The sequence below is a fragment of the Carassius carassius genome, chromosome 21 (assembly GCF_963082965.1).
Source record: "Carassius carassius chromosome 21, fCarCar2.1, whole genome shotgun sequence".
Classification (NCBI taxonomy): domain Eukaryota; kingdom Metazoa; phylum Chordata; class Actinopteri; order Cypriniformes; family Cyprinidae; genus Carassius; species Carassius carassius.
In genome coordinates this window covers 17,684,262-17,709,906 of record NC_081775.1, presented here as the reverse complement: position 1 = coordinate 17,709,906, position 25,645 = coordinate 17,684,262, and the positions used below count along the sequence as shown (strand labels likewise).

Below are 25,645 nucleotides of genomic sequence, written 5' to 3'. Positions count from 1 at the left end.
TTTTACTAAATCTCTTGTATTTTGATATTTTCTTCGCACATGTATCTCTCTGTCAAATAGGCTTTCAATTTTTTTTTCAAGATCAGATTTCAAAGATGAATCTGTAATTTCTTTACAATTTACTACTTTAATACTATTTAGTCATAATATTAGAAATGAATCAGGTGTTTGGATGTTTTGTAAATAACATTTAACCTTTAAACCCTTCTGAACAATTTATCTAAACAAAACAAAAAAGCATATTATTCTTAAAACTAATGTGGTCATATACAGTAGGCCTATATATAAATTGTGTACTTGGATTGATATATGTGTGTGTGTGTGTGTGTGTGTGTGTGTGTGTGTGTGTGTGTGTGTGTGTGTGTGTGTGTGTGTTGCACTATTCCCTAAACCTATACTTAAGATTTGGAGACCAAATATAACACTATAATGAAAAGTTCATATTTGCCATAACATTACTACATTATATTATATGGGTTTTATACATTTGCAGACAATGTAATTAAATATCTATCATATTACTGTAGCCATTGAAGTGCCTTTGAATGTATTTCTAATATTAAGTGGATTTTCATTAAAGAAAATCAGAACTGAAAACAAACACCAGATTAAAAATTAATAAAAAATTAAACAGCAAAGCTATTAGAGCATTTATTGTTATATCTTGCATCATTTACATATATTTGGTTTTGATTTGAGTTTCTACTTATTAATGCCATCATAACAACTGAGAATTTGTTGCTATATGATTTTAAATTAATTTGAGGTATCTATCTGACTGTAATGTTGTGACATTACATTGATGTTTTATATAAAGTATTTAGGGCCATAGGCTATAATAATATTTTGTTTTTAGATAAACTGCTCATAGACCAATCAGTTGGACAGAGGTTATGTACAAACCATCCAAGCACCCAATTCCTGCCCATTTCTATTTCATTAACATTGCTAAATGTTATAAAACTGGAAAGAAATTTAAGATCCATCTTTGATTTTCAAAAGAATTCCAGGTTCAGTTCACTCAGCCAATAATATTTCACGTAGCACCTGCATTGGTCAGTTGTACTTTATTTATAGTACCTTTTAAAACAGTGTTAACAAAGCAGCGAGAGAGATGCATATCTCAGAGAGAAAATATCAAAAACAAGAGATATAGTAAAACAAAGTAGCTACAATAACCATTATGTTAAAACTAAAATACAACAATAAAAAATCAAGGAAAGGCCCTGCACAAATCTGTTTTGAGACTAGGCTACTTTTTAAAAGTGCATAATGATAACCTTTGACAACGTTTAATTCAGGTGCGAAAATAATTAATATCTATAGCGCATGAGACCAGATCATTTGAGCGCGCACAGGACACAGTTTGAGTGAGAGAAGACACGTTTTAAGTGCGCGCACTCCCTCCGGGCGAGAACAGCGTATATCTGAGCGGCGCGTTCGGTTTTGTGCGCAAAGGAAATAACGCGCTCGAGCGGAGAGACTCGCGCTCGTATAATGTGCTTTCGCGCTACAATAATGCGCGAATGACATTTGTTTGTAAAATAACGCCATAATATTCACTTTGTAAGTAACAGACGTTATAGATATTTGTTTATGCAGGGACATTTTTGCCCCAAGTCCCCGTGGCCACTTGAATTTAGCCTTACACACGCTCCGCCTAAACATATAAAAATAAAAATTAGCCTAGTTTTGTCGTGAGACCATAAATAAAAAAAAGGGTTGTAGGCTAGTTCTCGTGATTCTGTATAAACTCCTCATAGGTTCAGCACGAGGATGATAAACAGTGGCTGTGTATATGATACTGTAGTAGCCAAATCTATTCGCCACGCGGACCCCGAGCCTCTTCTTGCCCAGCTCACGGGCCGCTGGGGTCAGAAAACACACCGCCCCAGTAATGCGCTGATTCTGCTTCTCACGGGTCTGTGACAGAGGAGCTGAGGGATTTCTGCTGAAGACGCCTCTCTGTCCTAACTAGGAAAATGCTTTCCAAAGTAAGGTCTAAACACCTGTGTCAGAGATTTTGTTGGTATGCTGTCACAACAGAAAGGATGCGGAAATAGTGAAAGATTGTCACTTGTCAGTATCAGACAAGCCCCAGACGGGAAACAGGCTACACACCAAAGGTGTCCGTGCGTGACCCTGGCGCATTCTGTAAATGCTGGCACATCACGTAACAGGAATTAGTCTATCGCGCATAAAGAGACAGAACTGCGATGAAAATCCCACAAACACAAATGCACAATATCTATATCACTATTTTCTCGGTCCTCTTTTTGAAGGGAAAGGCGATGGCCAATAAGCACGAGTGTCAGAAACTGCACAGTGCTGCACAGAGAGAAAGTGAACTGCTGAATGCAACACGTCAAATGTCCAACAGAATCTCACCAATAAAATAAAATAAAATTTTATTAATCAATTAAATCAATTAAAACCAATAAACCAATAAAAACACCAGTGAATCTAAACAACATTTGAATAAAGCCACAGCGGATCAATTCAGCAGCAGCGCGTTGTCTGCAAAACTTCTGAGAACAGCGCAGAAAACCAGCGCGTTTGCTGAGGTTCCGAATAAAAACGTCTAACTAAGGAATAATTAATTAAAGATCAGAAAGCGCGTGCTGGATGGTTCATTCCAGTATGTTGTCGTCACAGGTGTTATATTTCCCATCGCATAAACCTGTGTATGAATCAGCGATTATGTCGGACTGCCCTGCATGTTCGGTTTAAGACTCTTCTGACCCCCCACCCCACTTATTCCCCCATGTCACCAGCAATAATTTCATATTGAGCAACAATTTGCACAAGAGGATGTATGAGACATGAGGGTCTTGTATTGAGTTAATTTCTTTAGCAAAAATGGCGGGTTCTCATCATTAGGGTGAATTGCTCTAAAGTGGGATGCTGCCTAATGTGGGACACTTAAGGTTTCTTGTTTGTAGCTCCCCCATAAATACATTAATTCCAGTGAAAGTCTGGGTTACCAAAGCTGTGGTGATCAAAATCACATCACCTCTCAAATGAGGGTGGAGGAATAATCAAACTGGAAGCACATTGTGTGAAGACCGCCCAAAGGTCAGTGACATAGAGTTTTGACAAACTTGATATTAAGGATACATTCATTTTAAACAAAACAATCCTGCAACTTTTTGGCCTAAGGTGCTTATTAAATGGCTGTCCTTCAAAAAATAGCATAACTTTGTATGTATAAACTATGTATTTTATATTTAAATAAAATGTACGGTCCCATTTTAGGAATTATGGTTTCAACAAGTGGGACTGTACTTCAGTCAGTCAAAAATGTGTGGAGGGGCATGGTTTGTGGGGAAAAAATGATTATTTACAGGCTTTAAGTGTTGTTATACAATATTATAATGCTGTTTATGCAGATGGGATTATAGATGATAAAGGTGGTGTCTTGACATGCAAAGGACTGCTTGTGTTTGATCTAGACTAAAATTAAACTTAACTTAACTTAAAGCCTCAACTGTGGCTGTATATTCTGCCTTCAAATTGCCCTAGTTTATGCCTGCTGTGGTTGTATGTGTTTGTTGAATAGAGAAATGCTGAACTTATGTGAGAAGAAAACACTTCCAAAAAATGCTTAACTAATCCTAATGTTGAAAACTGACAATGACCGACTGACAAATTATCTGCTTACCAAATACATAAATGAACATAAAAGACCAACTTGATTTGACATAAATATTTAATGGTTCAATTATTTTATAAGTTGACAATAGAGACAGAACTCATATATACACATATATATTTGGGAAAACTAGGCCTAAGAGGACTACTTTGGTCATTATTCTTTCAAACATTATTTATTATACATAACATTTTTATTAATATATAACAAATTGTATATAATTATCATTACAGAAATTATGGGCTTCCGTAATTGACCAGTCAGTATCAAATATTCCAGAGAGCCATGTACTATCAACAGCTCAAAGGTCCTTGTCTTTTCGTGAACTGGTCTAGAAAGGTCACCTAGCCTTTATTCTTGTTATTACTAGAAGATAATTAGGAGAGCACTAATTTATTTCTACATATCAGTGCTATTATGCAACAGGATGTTCAGATGGCTGGGCGTGGTTTCTCTGATTGCAAAAAAACACTGAAGGTTTTGTTTCCATATGAGATGTTTATGTAAAATGCTCATTATGTACTCATAATTATAGTTACAGATATTTTGATAAAACTGCAGTTAGATGTAAAAAATATTTCCGATGACTGTACGTAACATCTTAACCACATCAACTCTGGGGACCCACTGGTGGGTCCAATATTGCATATGCCTAATTCTCAAAAAATCAAAATAACAGCTCAAGTGGTTAAGAATTATTTTTATTAGAGAACATCACATGCACAATGCAAACGAGAACATTACCAAACTCAAGTCATATATATGGCAACTTTTTTAGTGCTTCATCATTTCTTTTATGTAGACAGAATTCATATAAAACGCAGTCATCCAGTTATAGGGTGAGCGATGATAATATGAATTGTAATATTCAACCCAGGCTCTGTATGAACTCCAATAATCCTGCCCGGCCACTTCCTCTTCCAGTTCATCAGTCTCTCTTTTTCTCCTCTTCTGTCCTGCCGAGGCAGCCTTCCTGCTGGAAGCCGGCCGGTGTTTCTGGGAGAGGCTGTGGTGGTTATCAGGATTCTGGCATTGAGGTTTACTAGGCCTTTGCTTGTTTCCACTAGTCTGTTGTGATACTCTGGCTGAAGGTAAAGGAGATTTTTTCAATTCTGAGACTCTTCTGTCTGGAGGAGCCGGTGTGTGATGTGAAGACTGAGCGGGGACAGAAGAGCTGGATTGACTCTCCTCCTCCATCTCACACTCTGAAGAATCTTCATCAGATAACACAGTACGAGTCTTCTGCTCCGAGGACAATTCTGAAAACTCCTGTGGTGGAGGAAGATCTTGATGGGAGTGCGATTCTTCATGAGCATATGATTTATAAACCTTAACAGTATCTTCCCCATCATCATGAACATTATGCAATCCATTAACTGCATCTCCACTCCTGTTGAATCCTTCATATTGGCGAATGATTTCAACAGATCTTCCCGGACCTTCTGTTATGAAATTCTCATAATCTGCCATAGCCTCACTGAAAGTCATGGGTTTCCGCGCATGCAACTTAAAAGACGATAGTGGAGGAATTCTGGGAAGGGTGTGATTCTGTTCATTTGGAGTAAGAGTCGAGTCATGCTTGAGGTTTGTAGTTGACTGTATTGGTTTTTGCCTTCCAGGTTCGGTTGAGTGCTTTTTAACCTTGGTTTCAGCTCCACTGTAGGATTCATCACCTGTTGTCCTTTCTGGGATGACTGTCGAGATGCGAGGCTCCCTGGTGGGTTTCAATGTCGGCTTTTCAAATTTCGCTTGTTTCTTCTTCTCTGGTTTGGGAATGTCAGGAATTTTCTGAGTGGGTTTTGAAGGTGGTTCAATTATCACATCCCAGTCACAAGCCTCTTCCATGATCCCTGGAGGGATTGGATCTGTAACACAAGGTAAGAAAACACGCATAACATCCTTCAGGTCAAGTTAAAGTAACAGTATAGGTTCACTGAAAGTTCAACCAGAACTTTATTCATTTTTACAGCCATTTTAGGGTTCACAGTATTGTGTTGCCATGGCAACAAAGTTAACTTCAGAGGAAAAAGTCAAGGCCAGGGTATATTTCTTTTCTGGGCGTCCGGGGACATTCCTGATGATGAACATGAAATCACAAGGACAGCGTGCAGACCGTCCCAGAACACAGGCAGCCAATTAATACTTTGGGTGTCAGGACATAATTAAAAAAATATATATATTTTGTATTTACTAGCCAAAGTTCATCTGAGAAACTTTGCATTCTTTTTTATTTGCAAAAGCACTGAAACTGTTTTCAAAAAGGTGTTGTGTGGAAAGGTTCTTGGGGGATGCAAAAGTTTTTCAAGTGAACGCAAATGATTTGTGAGAGACTGCAAGCTTTAAAATATAATTTTTCCTCCCATCTCATTTAGTTTACCTTCACCATGGCTCTTGAAGGACTCTGCAAGTAACTGTTTTATTTTTTTTACGCTAAAATCAAGTTTAACCAACACGTCTTGGGACTATGTTTAAGTTAGTATTTTAGTGTATATTTATTTTATTTACACTTTTTATATAGAAACTTGGATATATTTATATACATTATTTTGTAAAGAGGTCTTCGGATGCAAAATTAACTTTTACATGTTGTTTGAACTGAAATGTGTTGGCAGTATGTATACACAACCACCCTATCATGATAAAAATCTTTTTTTTTTTTTTAATTCCCATAAATAACCCCTTTCTCAGATCAAGGCATTCAGATTCTTCACTGACATTTCAGCACAGACTGTCATCAACAGCCCACCTTTGTTTCGACGCTGGAGCAGGTGTAGACAAGAATGTCTCCTAAGCGACTGAAGTGATCTGTTGTTGGATGTAATAAAGAACACAGCAGTTGTCATTTACTCCTCACATCTTAGCTGCTGAAGAAACAGTGGATTATGTTTGGTTTTGGAGGGAATGTGCCCCTGATCTACCTAAATGTCTATGTTTGTGCAAATCATTCGTGATCCAGCTTCACCTACAGAAATAGTGAGTATAAATATTTTTTATATGAATCTTTGTAAACTGCCTTTCCTAATAATACGCTATTTAGCAAGATCTGCAATGAATGTAGCTAAAGTTAACAGTTGTTAACAGTAAAGTTAACATCGCCCCCTCCCCAAGTTCACTAATTTCACCCCCACCCCCCGTACTGTATTCACACCGGGTTACTTTATTAACATTAATATAAATGCAAATTACTTATATAAGAAGTGCATGAATCCGTTATACTGATGTACATTTGATATTTTCTTTACGGTTTGGGTTCACTTAAAACAACCGACTGTGCAATGCAAGTATATTTGTCAAGACAGCCATATTCACTGGCAGTCTGAGAAGGTTATCGGTTTGTACACTTCAGGTGTGCGGTGGCGCGCATAGAGACGCTCTATAAGAGCACGTAAGTACCGCATCTTGGGCTTAAATGGCTTAAAAATTATTTTTATGTTTAAAACGACAAGACTTAAACCACGTGAGAATGAAAAAAGCACTGGCCTGATCATTAATACAGTTTTGGGGGTGACAGATGGGGGGCTGAAACCCACCTAAAAAGGGTTTGTTCTATTTGAATGCAAGTGCCCTGTGAAGTGGACATCACAGGATATTTCGCCATGATTCCAGTTCGAAGCGAACGTACTTGTTACATACAAAGTGCATTGATGTGTGCAAGACGTGAATTTAAATTGTATTTATTTACCGTGATATATGATGTCACACTTGTCTGTGTGTGAAAATGTTGTGCAGCACAAATCCATGAATTAATGTTCCAAAGTGAGGTAAACTTCAACAGAATTCCCCTGCTCAGGGAGTAGGGAGCAATAAACACCGTGTAGGGACCATGTCAAGGGAACACAGGTCATGCACGGAGCTCACTTCTAACAAGCTGATTATCTGAATCAGGTGTTAAGAGCATGGTGTCGTGAGGACTGAAATTGAGAACCGCTGGTCTGTACAGACCCTACTCGCTTCCATTGTGAGTGCATCACCGTTTCCTAAATTTTAGATTACATTTTTTCACCATTATGCCACAAACACTGTCGATTCAGTTTAACTGGCACAGAACCCAGGAATATCCTTCGACTTTTTAGAAGTACCTGGTAAATGAATGAGATTCAGAGAACATTTCTGAGCGATGGCCATCATTTTGTTCTCCTCTTCTCCATGGCAACAGTAGGTCACAGCAACCCCCAGAGTGCCTGAAACACAACAGACAGAGGTCACAGCCAGAGGAAAGACACTGCTGATCGTATCCATTACTAGAATTCTAATGACAATGAAGATTAAATTCATCCACAACAACAACATGCTCAAGTTCCAATTATGAATTCTGATTTTGGAGTGCGGCGGTCATTAAAAAGCTCTTGATGAGTTTGTGTTTAGCAGCTAATTATGAAACTGATTACTGTAGTCGCCCTATCAGACTCTGACCTGTCTCAGAGCAGATGATCTCTGATTAAGCACTCTCATTTAAATGCCCAAGACACACATTAATTAAAACCATAGAGTAGAGGCTTCACATATATTGCTACTTAATTGTTTTCTAATTGGACACACCAAATCGTCCAGCACGACCAATACGGTGCATGTAGGTCTCCCAGTCCTTAGGAACATCCAAATTAATCACCAAGTTCACCTTCTCAGCATCAATACCACGTGAGCTCTGTGGAACAGAGAGATTTAACACAAATGAAATGTTATTTGGTATTAAGCGTTGGATATTTTCCAGTGTAGGTGTTATAATGGGTTCAGAGCCTCACCAGATCAGTGGATATTAAAACTCGACACTGATACTGTTTCAGCTTCCACATCGCCTCTAACCTCTGATCCTGACTTAAACCACCTACATGCAAAACACACATTAAGGGGTTTAAACATAACCATTAATAATGGCTTTCATATATGTTGGGCTTTCATTTAAATGCCCAGTTCTAAATTATATCCTTCTTATCTAAAACAAAGTGAGCTGCTAATAGGGGTTGCATTGTAAGGCATTATATGCACACACACAGTATCAAAAGATAGGCAACCTAATCACAGAATATATCTTCCATGATGAGATGCCTTCTTTTATTTGAAGTCAAGCAGCACTGCATATATCTTTCATGGAGAAGGCCATTCTAGACTGCAATGCATGGAGTTGTGAAATGTTACCTGATGTAATTTACTGGATTTATGCTTTGATAAATGTACTGAATATTTTCCAGATGTAGTTTTTCATAAAATTGTGATTTTCTCAACTTTTTGCGATTCAAGGGTTTGATTTAAAGGGACAATAAGTAACTTTTTAGGTATTTTATTATCTAAAATCAATATTTTTATTCATAAATATGCCCTCAATGGTGTACAAATACCTATGCCAATGTTTAAACTAATCATCGTAAATGAAGAATTTATTATCTTTATATACATTGGACGGGTAGGTCGACGGAGGCTTCCATGTAGTTCCGCCATCTTGCAAAACTATAATAGCAGAGAGGGACAAAAAGTACTAAGCCAACGCGTTTCCACAACGCGTTTTCGGCCAGAAACGCAGGTGCAGAGCAGTGAGAGGCGCTTGAAACTGCACCGGCAAGTTTAAAAGTCTGGATTGCATTCTTATTATGGACCATACATATGCCGCGCCACAGGAGAAGAAAACATCGTCGCCAAAACGAAGTGCCATTAGAAGACATCCTGTCAAAGCTTTTTGGTACATATCGCCTACCGTAGATGCAACGCGCATTTGAAAAAGCGAGGCGCTGGAGAGCAAAATTAGTTTGAATGCAAAATACAATTTCACCACTAGATGGGAGTAATTCCTACTTACAGCCCCTTTGAAAAAAAAGAATGCTTTTTTGTTTAAAAGTAGAGGCTTTGATCTTTATTTTGGTGTATTGCATATTCAAGTATTCATACAGCAAAATATACTGTAGGCCATTACATTTGGCCATTTTGTGAAAATCATCAAAATTGCTGGCGGTGGCAAGCAACTTTTTTCTAAAATGCTTGCGGGGAAAGTTAAGTTTAACTTTTTAAAAACATCAAGACTTTGAAGAGGATTTTCTTTCAGTCTACATGTTCTGTGTGAATGGCCCTTATGTAATCTATTACTTGGTTATAGTTCTTTTCCTTTTTTTTTTTTAAGGACAATTTTAAGGAAAATTTTAATTTGTAATCTTATTTTTGAAGAAAGTATTTGTAAAAATTAAAGAAAACAATTCTAGTGACCTTTAACTCAAAAGATATCATTGAGATCAGTTACAACCATACATTTAATACTCCTTCATTCACTTGAGATCAAACCCACAAAATCAAACCGCTGACATTTTACAAAAATGTTTTAAAAGTATGATGCTGCAAAGCACTCATTGAAAACAAAGGATTAGTAAATGCTTCGGAGTGACAAAGCAGAGTTTTTTAATATGCTCATCATTACAAATAATTTACTTACCATTAGAAAGGTGTCAAAGTAAAAGTCTGTTCACTATACAGCAAGATATAAGAGATCTAAGGTGAAGCTTACCTGAGATGCAGACCGCAGGTAAACCTGTAGAGGAGAGGATATCAGCCAGGTGCTGAGCTCTGCAGAACAACAGATCAACTCAGTCCTTCATTACTTTCAATAAACATCACAATTATTTTCTTTAAAGTCTATGAATAATAATAAGCAGTGCTGTAACCGTATCGGTTTTCTAACTGCACACATCAGCATGTTTTCAGAATAATGAAAGTAGTTGAAACGTGTGTCAGCTCTTGCCTTGTATGGAGGTTTGAGAATACCAGCGCTTGGTTAAATGGGATTTTGCTGAAGAGTTCAAGGAGACTCTGAACCTTCTCCTCAAAGACTTTATGAGGTAATGAATGAGACGGCACAATTTTATAGTATTGCTTTAGCCCTGGAGGAGAGAATATATCATTTCAATTCAGATTTGAAAGGGTATTCACATAGAAGAAATACATCAAAAATCAGACAGGACTGCAGACTGACCGAGGAGTCCAGGGTCTGTCGGGTTCAGTCGCACAAACGTCGGCTCTCTCATGTATCTCGACAGATATTGTGCTAAAGATTCTGGGTAGGTGGCAGAGAGGGCCAACATTTGTTTGTTTACTGGTAAAGAGGAGAAGATCCAGCTAAGACAGACAGAGAGAAAATAAACTCAAACCTGCTGAATTACAATACAGAAGTCTGAATCTAAATCACCTATTCAGCTCTTACTTGATCTGCTCCTGAAAGCTGCTGCTGCTATCATCCTCCAGCAGTTTATCGGCCTCATCCAAGACAAACAAGCGAACGGAGGATGTAGTCAGGACTCCCATCTCAATTAGCTGCTTAATACGACCTATAAATACAACAAGACCAGAAATCTGTCATTTTTACAAGACAGAATCTAGAGATTTTGTGTTCAGTGAAAAAAGCTATTATATCACTTCCAGTTGGTGACGGTAATGACAAAAAAACACAAATCAACTTTAAATATGTATTAATAAGGCCAAAAGATTATCAAGCCTACACATGAAGACATCTAAACGTGTAATTTTAGCAAATCTAAACTAAGTTACAGTTATAAATGTAATCCATCTAACATTTCGGTCTACAAAAATTTCAACTAGCTCGTACCTGGTGAACCAATGGCAATGTGGCATTTTTTCAGGTGCAGTTTGTCTTGACTGACAGGTGTGCCACCGATGAACACGTGACACTCCAAGCCCTCCATAGCACGGCCTATTGCCATGACAACAGCATGAATCTGCACCGCAATCTCCCGAGTGGGGGCCAGAACCAGCACCTGATGGGACACGACACTGTCAAAACTGGCACACACTCGTGTTTTAGGTGCCTATATTTAACATCAAAAGATAAACGAGTCTTTCAAACGTTCATAGTTCATTTATTCCGTTTTAGAATTATTATAAATTATGACATTATTTAGTAAAACATTACATTGCATTCCGTTGCATATTGGAAAAAGTAATACCTGTGTGGTTGTGTTTTCCAATATAAGAGAGTCCAAAGCGATGGTGGTGAACACGCAGGTTTTTCCTGTGCCAGACTTGGCTTGAACAATTAGATCTGGACAGAAGAAAACGACAATAAAATAATTTCCCTCTAACGGAGCATGAAGTACAGGCACAACATTTTCACTGATGCACTATATTTATGAATGTCACAGTACACTCCTGTCATTAAAAAGCAGTCGGTTTTATTATGTGAATAATGTCAAGACTGTTGGTTTAGGTTTGTTTTGGTGCTGCTCTCGAGTATTTTCGGGTCTCGTACCGAGTCCACATCTTCCCAGCGGGATTGCCTTCAGCTGGATGGGGGACGGTCTCTGAAAGCCAGAGGCAGATAACCCCTCAAGCACAGGTTTTGACAGGAGTAACGAGCTGAAGTCGACACCCCCGTTATTTAGAACATCTTCTGTCCGGGTTCTGGATTGCAGCTCATGCGCTCCTTTCACTGATGCCGCCATATTTCTATTGCGACTTAGTTTAGTTCTTCGACGGTGAATAAATGAGTCACGCAGTGACTCGCGTCGCCCTCTTGCGCACAGACATAGAAACGCCGCTTGAAATATCCGCAATATCCTACAGAGGACGACAAACACACTTGGTTGACATATACAGGCAAGCGATTCAATTTAAATGGAAAGTGCAAACATGTTGGCATCAAAAAATTACGTTCGACCTCAGTAGGGTTGAAATTAAAGCCAACTTTGAACCATAAACTCATGCATTCTTGATGGTTGGTGGTTTTCCCTGTTGGGAAGAGGTAAAATTTGTCATTTTTATGGTTGATCACAGGTGCGACCATTAAACCCTTTAGATAGACCTGTGCAAAAAAATCTTAGTTTCTGACTTGTACTGTATATGGAGCTACATGGAGTATAACAGCATATTATATTGTGTGTGTGTGTGTGTGTGTGTGTGTGTGTGTGTAATAAAGAAAGAGTGTGTGAGAGAGACCTTTGTGCACTTACCTTAATGTATTTGAGAATATCAAAATGTACAACTCAGCTCTCAGTAACATAGAGTAAACAAAAACAAAGTAAGTGTATTTATGCACCTACTGCCTTTAAATGGTGGTGACAAGTACAGACTAAACAAAAACAAGGTAAGTGGATTTAAACACTTGCATGCCATCCTGCTGGTCATTTGATTGTTAGAAGAGCAGCAAGCAACACGAGAAAGGGCTTGACTTGTACCAAAGTTTTAGAAATGATTATGCAGCTTGACCCCTCCAGTGAGCTACAGTTTATTTGAAGTTGGTGTTGCATTTTGGTTCATGATAAATTATATTCATAAATCTGATGCAAAGTAGATTTTTTTTACAGAAAAATCAAAAAGTGTATTATTGAAGGATTTTAAGGTTTTAAACTGGCTTTACCATCAAGAAAAGAAAGAAAAGCATTTCACACATAGGCCATCCGTACTTCTCACCATCAAAAGGAATCAGGTGCATAAATACATTGTTTACTCCATGTAGTTTTGAGAGCTGAGGTGCACATTTATTTAGATTTTTTCAGATACATCAAGGTAAGTGCACAAAGGTCTCCCTTTCTCTCTCTCTCTCTCTCTCTCACACTCACACACACACTTGCGATGGCATAACGAGTCGTCCCCGAAGTCACGCCTCTGGCAGGCTGAAGAAAGTGAGTTGTCTCCACGTTGGTGGAAAACCACACTTTACTGTTTCTCCCAATCCACCCTGATACAGGATCCTCTGAATCCTCCTCGCCTTCAGTGGAAGCTTGAGAGGATGATAAGGGTGCCAGAACAAAGTCAGGATCTGACTCTCCTGAGTCTGTGGTGTCAGAGGGAGAAGACAATACACCCTGCAGCTCGCTGGAGGGGTCAAGCTGTAGTACAATCATTTCTAAAACTTCAGTACAAGTCAAGCCCTTTCTCATGTTGCTTGCTGCTGTTCTCACCATCAAATGACCAGCAGGATGGCATGCAAGTGTTTAAATCCCCTTGTTTTTCTTTGGTCTGTACTTTTCACCATCAAAAGGCAGTATGTGCATAAACACACTTCTTTTTTATTGTTTACTTCATGTAGTTCTGAGAGCTGAGGAGCTTATTTAGATTTTTTCATATACATCAAGGTAAGTGTGCAAAGGTCTCTCTCACACTCTCTTTCTCTCTCTCTCTCACACACACACACACATACACACACTATAATTTGCTGTTATACTCCATATAACTCCATAAACAAGACAGAAACTAAGCTTTTTTTTGCACAGGCCTATCTAAAGGTTAATGCTCACACCTATTGATCAACTGTGTAAAAAAAAAAAATTACCTCTTCCCAACAGGGAAAACCACCAACAATCAAGAATCTCTCTTACACACACACACTATAATTTGCTGTAATATGTGTCAAAATAAGATTTGTCACCAAAAACCATTCCATTTGCTCAAACAAAAAGTTGTGGCCAAAGTAAGACTCAACTTAGTTGATACTTACCCCCTAGTGGACTCAACCCCGGACGAAAATGTCCCCAACAACGCATAAGGGTTAAGACGATTTAACATGTGCCCCATAATTCAATTCTATATTATTGTTTCAGTTCTATTATAAATATCTAAAGTTTCTAAATGGACTAAGGCGTTCCCCCTTCTAATATACAATCAGAGTGAATCTTTAAATCTGAGTTAAAGCTTTACAATTGTAGCTCTTATGCATGAAGCCTCCATTCATGATGAACTGACCACTGGTGTGAAAGCGTGACGCTTTTGTTTACGATCAGCCGTTAGTAAATCCTATTCAGGAACTTTCCCTTTAAATCAACGTGAATTAAGCCACATGACACCACACACACTTCCGTGGCTTGGCTGTACTTCCTCGCCTGTGCTGAGCTGTATGTCATCTGAATATCTAACCAGCAGTGTGTCAGAGGCGAGAGAAATATTATATTTGTATAAATTATTTTATATTATTATATTATAGCAAACACCGCTGGTCCTACCTCCCGAATGAGCATTAAACACAAAGGCGGGAAAAACAAATAACACAGCGGACAGCGACATCTGAGGAACTAAAGTCTTAACGAATTAACCTGCGTTTAGCTAATACAGTAAGTATTTTAATTTTGTAATTCAGCAGTTGTTGAGGGAAGACCAAACGGATCTCGGTGACATGGACAGCAACCTCCGGCGTCTAAAACATGAACTGGTGAGATTTTCCTGCTCTTTTTTTTTTCTCTTCATCTACTTTTACACGACATGTGTGTTTTTATCGCAAGAATATTCTCATATATGTACAGGTATTAATTGGTTTTAATGTTTAATGTTTTCATCAACCATTTTAATGTTGCGGCTTTCTCAAGTGAAGTGTGTTGTTGATGTTTATCCAGCTGTTGTTTGGGCGCTGGAGAAAAGGTGCAACCTGATTGGCAGCGCATTTTTTGAAAAGGAGGCCGCTGATTGGCCGATACTCGCCCTTCTGTAATGATTTAAAATTGAAGTGCAGCGTGTGATCATCATATTAAAACACATTAACTGATCTACATAATAGAGAATATATATGTAATATACATTATACGGTCCAACAACACATTTTTCAGACACCAGATATAATTTTTGATATGTTTATACTAGTGGGTGCAGGACACAATAGTTAGTTTATGTAAGCGAGGATAGCAGAATAAAGTAAATTGTGACTTAATTATACGCCAAAATTATTCATACAGTGGACTACCAGTTAAACTGATTTGGGACCAAAAATAATTCAGACACTTTGACCTGACCACAATTTGCTTATGTGTTTTTTCTTTAATTGCCAATAAGAACTTTTTACACCACAGACTGAACATAAGCATTGCTTGGTAAATGCTTTGCCATAAATTGGTATTATCTAATTGTGTACTTAAATTTCACAGCTGACAGCTGTTCAACTTAATTTATTACATACCTTTCTTTCAAAGTTATCTGACATTATCAAGGTGAATTTGTTCTGACACAGTTAAACTTCAAGTTCTTGTCATATTTATTACCATTTTCTGAACTATAGCGAATAAACTGTAATAATGTGAGAAATGTTGAAGGTGTATGAATCATTTTTGAGTTGACTATGATCAGTGAACACATCCCACACTGCAGTAGAAGAAACCTGCAATAAACCCTTATGACAGAAACATTTTCTTTATATATATTTATTTATATTTAAATAAGCCTTATTTGTATGGTTGAGACTGAAAATGAAAGAGTGAGCGAAAAAAGAGGCTTGCCAAATGAGGAAACAGGGCCACAAGGATGTTACTCACAACATCAATCACTTGTTGGTGGGGTCAGTGATGTCTGATTTATACTGCTGTCCGTCTGGGCACATCCCACCGGAAACTGACACAGGAAAAGTCAGTGACATCACAAAATGAGAAATAGGACCTACGGGTGAATCTGATGAAATAGCAAACACGGAACATGCCATAACTAGCAAACAGGGCAAGTTATAGACAGATATTAGTGATAACTTGCTATAATTTGCCTCTTTAGACTGAATACTCATGGTAAAAGATGACCTTATGGCTCTACTGCCTACTGTACATAAGCAGCCAATATAACATCCTATTGAAAATCAAATTCAGAATGAATTAAATGTTTTAGGTAAAGTACAAGCTAAGCGCTACATTTCCCTACACCTGCATTTATGACCAACCCAGTAAAATACATGCCTCAGCTGTTCGCCCATGACTCACAGTCTAGTCATTTCACCCACATGCCCATGACCTCCTACATCTCCCATCATGCCTTGAGACACAACACTACGGTAGAAAAGCATCAGTGGTGTGCTGCTGTGCTCAGACTGGCTGCTGATCAATCACACTTGTAAGGGAGGGAAGGAACAGAAAACAAGGAGTGAAACGAGAAAAGAAAAGATAGGGAAACCGAGAGACTCAGGGTGAAAGAAGGTAAGATGACAGTGGTTTTATTCGGTAATAGAAGAAAAAGGGAATTTATTTGTAGTGTACAGAGATGGAATTTGCTTGAATGTATTCAGTTATAGTAAATACTAATAAATACAATAAATTATTTAATATAATAAATAATAAATACTAGGGCTGCTCGGATCACGATCAGCCGATCGTTAATGCGCATCTCGTCAGTAAAGCCGGTTCTCTAATCAGCGGTAAATTCCCTCAGGTGCATGATTTCACATACAGCAGCTGTTACTACACAGAGCCGTTGTTAACTGAGGAGATGCGCAAATAAACGCTGAAAATGAACATGGATTTGCGCAGCTTCTTAGTTAACAATGGCTCTTTGTAGTAACAGCTGCTCTATGAGAAATCACGCACCTGATTGAATTTACCGCTGATAAGAGAACCGGCTTTACTGACGAGATGCGCATTAATGATCGGCCGATCGTGATTGGAGCAGCCCTAATAAATACAAATAATACTCAAATACTCCATATGGGATATCAAAATTTGATATAAAGATTTTGGCTCATAACCATGTATGAAGACATTCATTGTGCTTTTCTGTCTAGGCCATGTTAACATTTTAAATGTTGTAACAACCTATTTTACAATTTGTAGGTACGCTTACAACTTTGTCATAATCGTCAAAAAAAATAACATTAATAAACATGCAATAAAACACGATCCCTTGGAAATAATTATAATATGCTGGTTTGATGCTCAGTAAACATTTATTATTATTATTATTAATGTTGAAAACAGTTGTGCTGCTCAATGTGTAAAACGTGAGAATTATTTGGTAAATAGAAAGATCAAAAGACAGCATTTATTTTAAATTTTATAGTTACACAAATGTCTAGATTGTCACTTCTGATCAATGTAATGCATCCTTGCTTACTAAAAATCGCAATGCCCCCAGTTTTTTTAAGTGGTTTCAAAGCAGCTTTAAAGAAAATCATCCTTTAATCCTGCAAGTAAGCAATTAATTGGAGTCTGTGACAAGAACAAAAAAATCTGCATTCTCTTGAAGCAGATGCTGAGCCAGGTGTCTGTGATGACACATTGGGCAGAAAATGCAGACTATTTGGTGTAATATTGATTTTTGATAATTACTGTGAAGTGAGTGTGAGATAAGCGTTACTCATCAGTCACAACAGAATTCACTGATGATAGCTTCGTGTCATAGTTATTGCTCTCTTGCTTTTCCCATTATAGGATTCTTTGTGGCAGTCGGATGAGGGTCTCCAAGCTCAGATGAATTCTGTTATCGGTGCCCTCCAGGAGCTCAAACTCTTGCAGGTCCAGACTGCGCTGGAGGAGCTGGAGTTCTCCAGTAAAACAAGCCAGGGCTCTTCATACACTGGCAAAATGCTCGATCATATAAACTACAGTTCAAGAATAACCCACCTGAACCAAACACAGAATCCAGAAAAAATTCTTTCACAAGAATGTTTCAAGACTGAGCTTACCATGGAACCATCTTTGTTCCTCACTAGTTCTCCAGCAAAGAACCGCCGTATTCCCAAGAGGGTTTACGGAGGAAGTCTAAGCACTTCTTCCTCTTTTTCCTCTCAGGAAGACACAACTGACAACAGTTTCTCCTCATATGATATTGATGACTCCACTGACTGGACAGCCTCATTGATGAACCATAGTAGAAACAGACAGCCATTGGTATTGGGCGACAATGTTTTTGCTGATTTGGTTGGAAACTGGCTGGACTTGCCTGATGTTGGAGGCCAGGTGGCAGGTGAGGATCAGAATGACTCCAGTCTTAAAGAAACGCTTTCAGAGTCATCAACTAGTGGTCACTCTCAAGATCTCTCCAGGAAACTCTCACTAACGGCTACCATCTTCAAGCGGGTCCTACGCCGCGTTCGGCCATGGCACCACCAAGAAAGCGAAGGAATGGATGTCTGTAAACAACCAAAAATCACATGCAGAAAGCCAAAGTCAGATATCAGCAAGCCATTCTGGGTGAAAACAAGAGGAATGAAGAAGAAAACCACACCCACCCAACAAGAGGGCGTGACTTATCAGGGGTCAGAGGGTTTGACTGACAAAGGATGGGTGGAGATTGTAGAGAAACATCCATCTGTGTTTGATTACAGCTCAGCTGTGTGGGTCTAATATAATTCTTCATAAAATACACTGTTACACATGTTGTTAGACATAATTAGTTGACTTTATGATCAAAATTGTTGTAACATGATGCTGAAGTGCACCTAGTTGGCAATTCGTTATTGCAACATTTCATATTCAAGTCAAAAACATACAGTAATATGGAAATAGTCTAAACAAAATAATTCAGAACGATGAAATACATTAATTTATATAACTTCATCATGGTATCACAACTAAATATGAAGCAAACCATAAAAGTTAAGCAATAAACACCATTCACTGCAGATTGCGATGTTGAGGTAATATCATCCTTCTTTCTCAAGTGAGAGGAGTAGCACTCCAGAAGCTATTGATTCCAAAGTTATGTTAGGTAAACATCTCTGGAATGCTTTTTGTATGTATGTTTTTTGTTATTTAGTTTTTTGAGATGTGTGCATGGTAGAGTGATGCTAACAGGAAAAAAAAATATGAGCCTAATGCTGTTTCTGCTGATGTCTGTATCCATCGGTTTAGGTTTAGGCCTAACTGTCAATCATTCTATGAAAAAGTCCTTACTTGTGCTTTTTCACAAATGTCTTACTCATTTCTTTGCTTTGCAAGCATAAACCTGCTTTGTATTGGTCAGAAAATCTATGCAATGATGCTAAACTCTTATGCAAAAAATGAAAACTGAGCAAATGCAAATGCCTACCTTTTTTATTAGCACCTTCATGTTATCTGTAATAAAAAAATGCCTGTGGCTGCTGCTATAGTCTGTATACCTGTTTTCAGAGCTATGGTAATTACAAAAAAATCTACTTGAAGTTTCTGTAAGCCTATAGGAGTACATTTTGTCTTGTGGATCATGAAAATCTGCTTTTGTCACACCTAATCATTGAATGTTTGAATTAAGAGACACTTTTTGCATTTAATACAGCATGTAATCTGGTGTGCAACAAAAATAAATCACCTATGTTTGTTGCATTCCATATCTGCAAAGAGCTTTGTAGAAAAATGTAAGAGAAGTGAAATAATTTATATGGCTTTGTCCCATATTTGTAACTACAGTACATAAAGTGAGCCACACTGAAACACTGTATCTGTATAATGGTCTATGTTGGTGAGGAATGGTAATCTACAAATACACAAAAGAACACATCAATATGAAATACATTTATTTAAATCTATGTCCAAAAAAAAAAAAAAATCATATCAAAGCACACATTACTTTAAAAACAAATCAAAAGCCAGCCAGACAGTGTTTGAAATGCTCAAAAAACCCATGGAGCAGAACAATGAAAAATAAAATAAAATATTTGACACATCAAGACCGATTTAACATGGCAAATGAAGTGTCAAGGACTGACTATTGATTATTGGTTTAGCGGTTATCGCAGGAGAAGACATCTCTGCATTTTAGATCTGATTTCATCCTTCTCCTGCTCAGGCACAAAACGGTTGATATTTATCCCAGGCTGAGCTACAGCCTACCGCAAAATACAACCAAGGGAAAAAAGGAAGAAAATATACTAAAATGTAATTATCTTTAAAAGCTGGAAAAATTTATCTAATTTTGATTGTGAAAAAACAAATGCATTGACTTCAGTACAATATATCTTAATCTTAAAGATAGACAGATCCCAATTTCTTATTTTAACCTTACCACCAAAAGAAAACGGGACATGTTTCATTTTCACAGTTTGTTTAGATAAAAGGAAATAAGAATCTAAGCATATTAAGAGAAACATGAAAACAGTGAGTGTTCCAAGTCACTCAGAAAATGTTTTGATGAATGAAGGACACAGCTTTTTCTCTGTACAAATGATAGTCCAAACATTATGGGGGGAAAAATTAAACATTTCTGATCATTTTACAAACATGAGCATGTTTTTGAAATGTCCCCATTCTCTCTGTAGGACACACGGAGAAAGTCCTGAACCCTCTCCAAGACTGTCCAACCCCCTCTTTACTATGTCACATATGGAGCTTCAGCTCCAGACTCAGATCCTAAGTGAGGAAAAAATGGGGGCAGAAAAATGTCAAGACTGCTCTTGAAGAAAAGACAGAGGCGGCATCTCTCTTTTTCTGTCAAGTCTGTGTATTAGTTGAGGAGTCTGGTGTTCAGCCTTATTAATTTTTTGGCCAATAACTGTAGAGAGGAACAGGAATGTTGGCCAGCTGGGCAACAGTTCTTCATTTCGGCAATCTGAAAAGAATGGGGGGGGGGGGTCATGAAATCCATCTCAAGTTAGTCTTGTCCTAAAAGCAAAATGCTAAAGCTCCAAGTGGTGCTGTTTTAATGATGGAACAAGATGCAAATAATGCCATTACGATGACTGGGAATGCTTATTAACAGCTTTCTCCGGGTATTACCTCAGATATTAAAGATCCACTGATATCAAATAGGTCATGATATGAGAAATTTATTTTTAAAGATACAGGTGGTCTCTGTAACAATTAAAACAATTAGAAAAAGACTTTTAACCATTTAATCATACATGCATCATTTAATAAACTGTATTTTGTGGATCCCTAGTAGATATCGTTGACGCAAAAAGTGTGAACCAGTGTGAAATCTTTATCATTGGTCATGGATGAAAGGAGTTCTTAAAGGGGTCACATGATGCAATTTAAAATTTTCCTTTATTTTCGAGTGTTACAAGCTCTTTGTGCAAGAAGATCTGTAAAGTTGCAAAGACTAAAGTCTCAAATACAAAGAGATATTCTTTATAAAAGTTAAGGGTCAACCCCCCAAACAGTAATTATGTCCCCACTGGATGCAACAAACACTTCATTTGTAAACACACTGCATTACACCAAATACACTAAATAATGTTCTGTTTGGCAGCATCATATGACCCCTTTAATAGGGCATGTACTGACTCCTAATGTACTTCTGATCGACTACCTGGCTCAGAGCTGCTGCAGTGATGCAGTTGTGTTACAGCAGGATGCAGTTTGACTTCTTTTTCGCTCTCTTCTTCTCCACCGGTGTCTTTCTGTTTATCTGTCTTACCAGATCATAAAAGATCTGACACACACAGACAATAACACAAAGGACTTCCATTAGAGGACTGTCTTTATGTGACCTGGTGCATGTGTTTTTTTTTAACTGTGACTCACTTCATTGACGTTGATCTTTGATTTGGCAGAAGATTCTAGAAAGGCACAATTACTCCACTGACGAGCGAGATTCTGGCCCTGCTCCTTCCCAACCACCCTCTCATCCTCTAAATCACACTTGTTCCCAACCAAGATCATTGGCACCTATACAAACAGAGAGAGACATCTGATGAGTGTGTGTACTATGTTTGCATCTGGCTTAAATATATATATATATGTTTAATTCTTAGAGAACTAAGGCCCCATCCACACTGAGATGCATTTTGCTGTATACGCATAAATGTTGTATTATATAGGTGTTTCGTCTACATGGTCACGTAATAGAAACAAAAACATGAACAAACACTGAACTAATGTCTTTTAATTAACTAACATTAACACAGGATAATAAATGTATTGTTCCATGTTACACTAATTGCATTCCGCGTGCAAGGTTTATGTGACTAGTCTTCTCCATTTTAAGTGCATCTCTGTGGCAGAACTACAGCGCCATGTACTAGTCTGGCATGTATACTACGTCATTTGAGTGATGCGGTTTTGTGGTTTAGTGTAGATGCAGACATTTCTTGAGACAAGAAAAAAAAAAGATTGGATTGGGAAAGCTCTGGCTTCATATGGATGTAGCCTGAAACTGCAATGCCTGATGAACTGTACATAAGAGCTGTAAATATAGAAAGTGGATAATCTTGTCATCAGTGTGATGTGCCAAAGTGTGAATACAGCTTCTGCTAATTTGTCTCAAAGCTCTTGCTTCAGTAAAATCAAATAAGTTTTGTGCTTTATTTGTTTTGCCTTTGCTGGTTTAAACTTGCTAGAACTGCTGACAGTTCACAAATAAGAAATTTAAAAATAATGATTTGCGATTTGCCAAAGCAGACACCACTAATAATAATAATGTATCTCATGAATTATTATTCAAAGCGACTCACATCCTCTGTGTCCTTCACTCTCAGAATCTGCTCCCGTAGGTCCTGCAGATCATTAAAGGTGGACTGTGCTGTGATGGAGTAAACCAGAGCAAAACCCTGCCCGTTCTTCATGTACAGGTCCCGCATCGCTGTGAACTGCTCCTGTAGGCAAACAATCAATAATCTATTGAGTTCACATTGAAGACTAATTAACTAATTTGCCAGTTGAGTCCATGCATCATATTAAACTCACTGTGCCTGCAGTGTCTAGGATCTCTAGCATACATTGCTGCCCATCAACCTCAACTTGCTTAATAAAAAAATAAAAAAACAGAGAGAGGGTGTCAGTACTGCATTAACGCATTGCCCTATATTTTTTATTAATTCAGCTATAACAAAATGGTTTACTTACCTTTCTATAGGAGTCTTCTATTGTGGGATCATATTTTTCAACAAATATTCCCTGTACAAACTGAACTGTCTGTAAAAGACCAGAATCTCATTCAATACAAATAAAGACCTGAATAAATATTACAGTAGAGAAAAACACTATAAATACTATATACAATGCCCATTTATAATACAGTAAAGAGTGGACTTCAAAAATGCTGAAGTTACCAGTGCAGACTTCCCCACGCCTCCAGAGCCCAGGACCACAAGCTTATATTCACGCATGGTAGGTCTCTCTGTTGAGGCCTGTAAGATTCAATCACAGCACGCACGCGCACACACACACACACACACTTATCATTCATCAGTGCAAGATTTGAAGCTTAAAACAGGTTTTTGGTTTTCTGAGGAAGTGGTTAGCACACTAAGGTTTCCAGAAACAAATTCTGGCCATATTTATACCACTTTTTCAAAGATTTTCATGGCTTACTAGGTACGCAGTGGACTGTCACCTACATTATTTTAAATCTAGATTTTTTTTAAGTGTTTCTCTGAAGCTACTTTAAAATCTAAATTCTTTTCTCTGATTACATTTTGTCAGCATGATGGGGGTGATCCTCCCGCCTCTTCCAGCAACCCGTCAATCACATGACCAACAATTTCCAGATAGAAAATGTCAAGACCCACCCTCACCATACTAAAGAAAAGACTGCTGCAACTTTCGTTTCATGTAGAGTTAGCCTGCTTTAATTATAAAATTTGAATGGTAAAAAAAAAAAAACTCTGATAGTTTTCTTTAAAGCACCGTCACTACAGCTGTGCTGTCCACATTCCCAGCAAATGTTTACAGGGCTATCTGAGGTCATTCAGAGTGCACTTTAAATTCCACTCTGATCAAGAATGCAAATGCATCCAAATGACCAAACAAACAGCCTATCTACTGCATGCAGATCCAACTGATGCCATGCTAATGCACCAGTTCATTCAGCCTGAAGCAACTAAAGCTAGAAAAAAGTGGCTCAAGTAAAACATTCTGAACACTAAGGAAAGTTAAAGTTAGCATGAAATGAAAATTTTGGTTGTTGAACCTCTTTCCTCTTCTACTGTGATGCATATCAGATAAAAAAAAACAGCTTCTTGAATGAGGAAAATGTAAGGCAGAACTTGATTTTGTCTATCTGGAATAGCTTGAATCATTGCCTTTTCCTAATTGCTGCAATCTCATATGAGTGGCAGGTCGCTGGAAGAGAAGAATGACAGCCTTGTCATCCTATCCGACCCTCCTCAGATCCCATTTTGTTAAGTAAATAAGCAAATCAGTTAATAGTATGTACAGCAATATTTTCAGTGGTTGTGATTAACTTATAAACCTAAAGAAATACAATATATATATAAAAAATAAGGAAATACCCATGAGTAAATTAAGAAGAATTTCACCATTTAATGTCAATCAATAACAAGTTTTTGTTATTAATCTATTCGTTTTTTTTCTGATTACACCTTTGAATGTCATCAGATTAAACTAAATATCACAAATACAGATTAAACTCATTGCAACAATTGTACAGATGACCACGGTCTCCCCTAAACCGTTCAATAACATTATGGTGTCACCAGGACTGTAATCATAACGTGACACAAGACTAACGTGTATTCGTCTGGACGAAACATTCATCTATTCTACCAGCTGTAATGTAGTGTCAGTGTGGACACTGGGAGTTCATTTGTGAATCAAAAAATACAATACAGGTTAAATAAAAACACACAAGAGTTTAACCAGCACATAGTAATCACATTTAACGCGCACAGATAAAATATTTCACCCTTAACAAGCGGACATGTGTTTGTTTTCGTCTGCTCGCAAGAGAGACCGTGGCCTGTTAACGCACCGGTGTTTCCTGTGAACTCCGACAGAGAGCAGAGCTGCTGTGCGGGGTAATTCTGCTCAGTCAGCCGCCCTGCGACTCAGTAGCTCGAACTAGCATTAGCATGTTCGTTACGTCAAGTTTCATGGAGCGACCTTTCCCCGACCCCGGCGCTCACTGTATAGTGCGCGAGCTGGTGAGTGTAACTGTAAACTACCGTGCCAGGTCGCGGTGGTTCGAGGATTCGTTAACAGTTTACTCACCGTATCCCGCCGCTCCGCCGCGCGCTCAGACTCCGGTCACTCTCGGGGATGCAAACGTCACTGCAGCGCGCGGAAGGCTGGCCTGACACAGTACAGTCACGAACGGGTTAAAGAGACATAATAAACAAGTGCTTCCATTTATTTGTGATATATAAATCTAAAATATGTAAACTTCTACAAATTCTTTGGTGTGTGCAATCGATATAACGTTTTTTTTCTTATTTATTAATTTTGAATAAGTACGGAGCCCCTAAAAGATCATTCTGGTGGGGAAAAAAATCAGAGTGAGTAAAAAAATTTCGGGTGGGAGGAAAAAAAATATTTGTTTGATTTTTTGCCACCGAAGGAAGGCCGGTGGAGCTCCTGCGGGACTCGATACCGGTGCATGGCGCAGGTGCTCCAGCGGCCATCCCTCGGCTATCGTCACACAGTGTTTTACATTTAGCGTTTTACTATG

The 25,645-nt window shown here is 38.1% G+C and overlaps 3 protein-coding genes across 3 annotated transcripts; 1 reads left to right on the top strand and 2 right to left on the bottom strand.

Moving 5' to 3' along the window:
* Positions 1-4,340: 4,340 nt before the first annotated feature.
* LOC132097680 (probable ATP-dependent RNA helicase DDX20) lies at positions 4,341-12,177 on the bottom strand. The gene is made up of 11 exons (XM_059503550.1): positions 11,895-12,177; positions 11,593-11,687; positions 11,235-11,403; positions 10,833-10,956; positions 10,605-10,747; positions 10,374-10,512; positions 10,140-10,198; positions 8,395-8,477; positions 8,192-8,297; positions 7,732-7,833; positions 4,341-5,517 (listed from the first exon to the last, which is right to left on the bottom strand). Exons 1-11 carry the CDS (start codon positions 12,085-12,087, stop codon positions 4,427-4,429), a joined length of 2,304 nt encoding a protein of 767 aa, XP_059359533.1. The 5' UTR covers positions 12,088-12,177; the 3' UTR covers positions 4,341-4,426.
* A 2,134-nt stretch (positions 12,178-14,311) lies between these two features.
* On the top strand, positions 14,312-18,838 carry LOC132097678 (PAK4-inhibitor INKA2-like). Its single transcript, XM_059503547.1, has 2 exons — positions 14,312-14,789; positions 17,752-18,838. The coding sequence occupies exons 1-2, from the start codon at positions 14,754-14,756 to the stop codon at positions 18,664-18,666; spliced, it is 951 nt and encodes a 316-aa protein (XP_059359530.1). The 5' UTR covers positions 14,312-14,753; the 3' UTR covers positions 18,667-18,838.
* A 959-nt stretch (positions 18,839-19,797) lies between these two features.
* LOC132097679 (ras-related protein Rap-1A) lies at positions 19,798-25,294 on the bottom strand. The gene is made up of 8 exons (XM_059503549.1): positions 25,189-25,294; positions 23,289-23,366; positions 23,083-23,151; positions 22,924-22,980; positions 22,692-22,832; positions 21,763-21,906; positions 21,548-21,670; positions 19,798-20,845 (listed from the first exon to the last, which is right to left on the bottom strand). The coding sequence occupies exons 2-7, from the start codon at positions 23,343-23,345 to the stop codon at positions 21,581-21,583; spliced, it is 558 nt and encodes a 185-aa protein (XP_059359532.1). The 5' UTR covers positions 23,346-23,366; positions 25,189-25,294; the 3' UTR covers positions 19,798-20,845; positions 21,548-21,580.
* Positions 25,295-25,645: the final 351 nt, after the last annotated feature.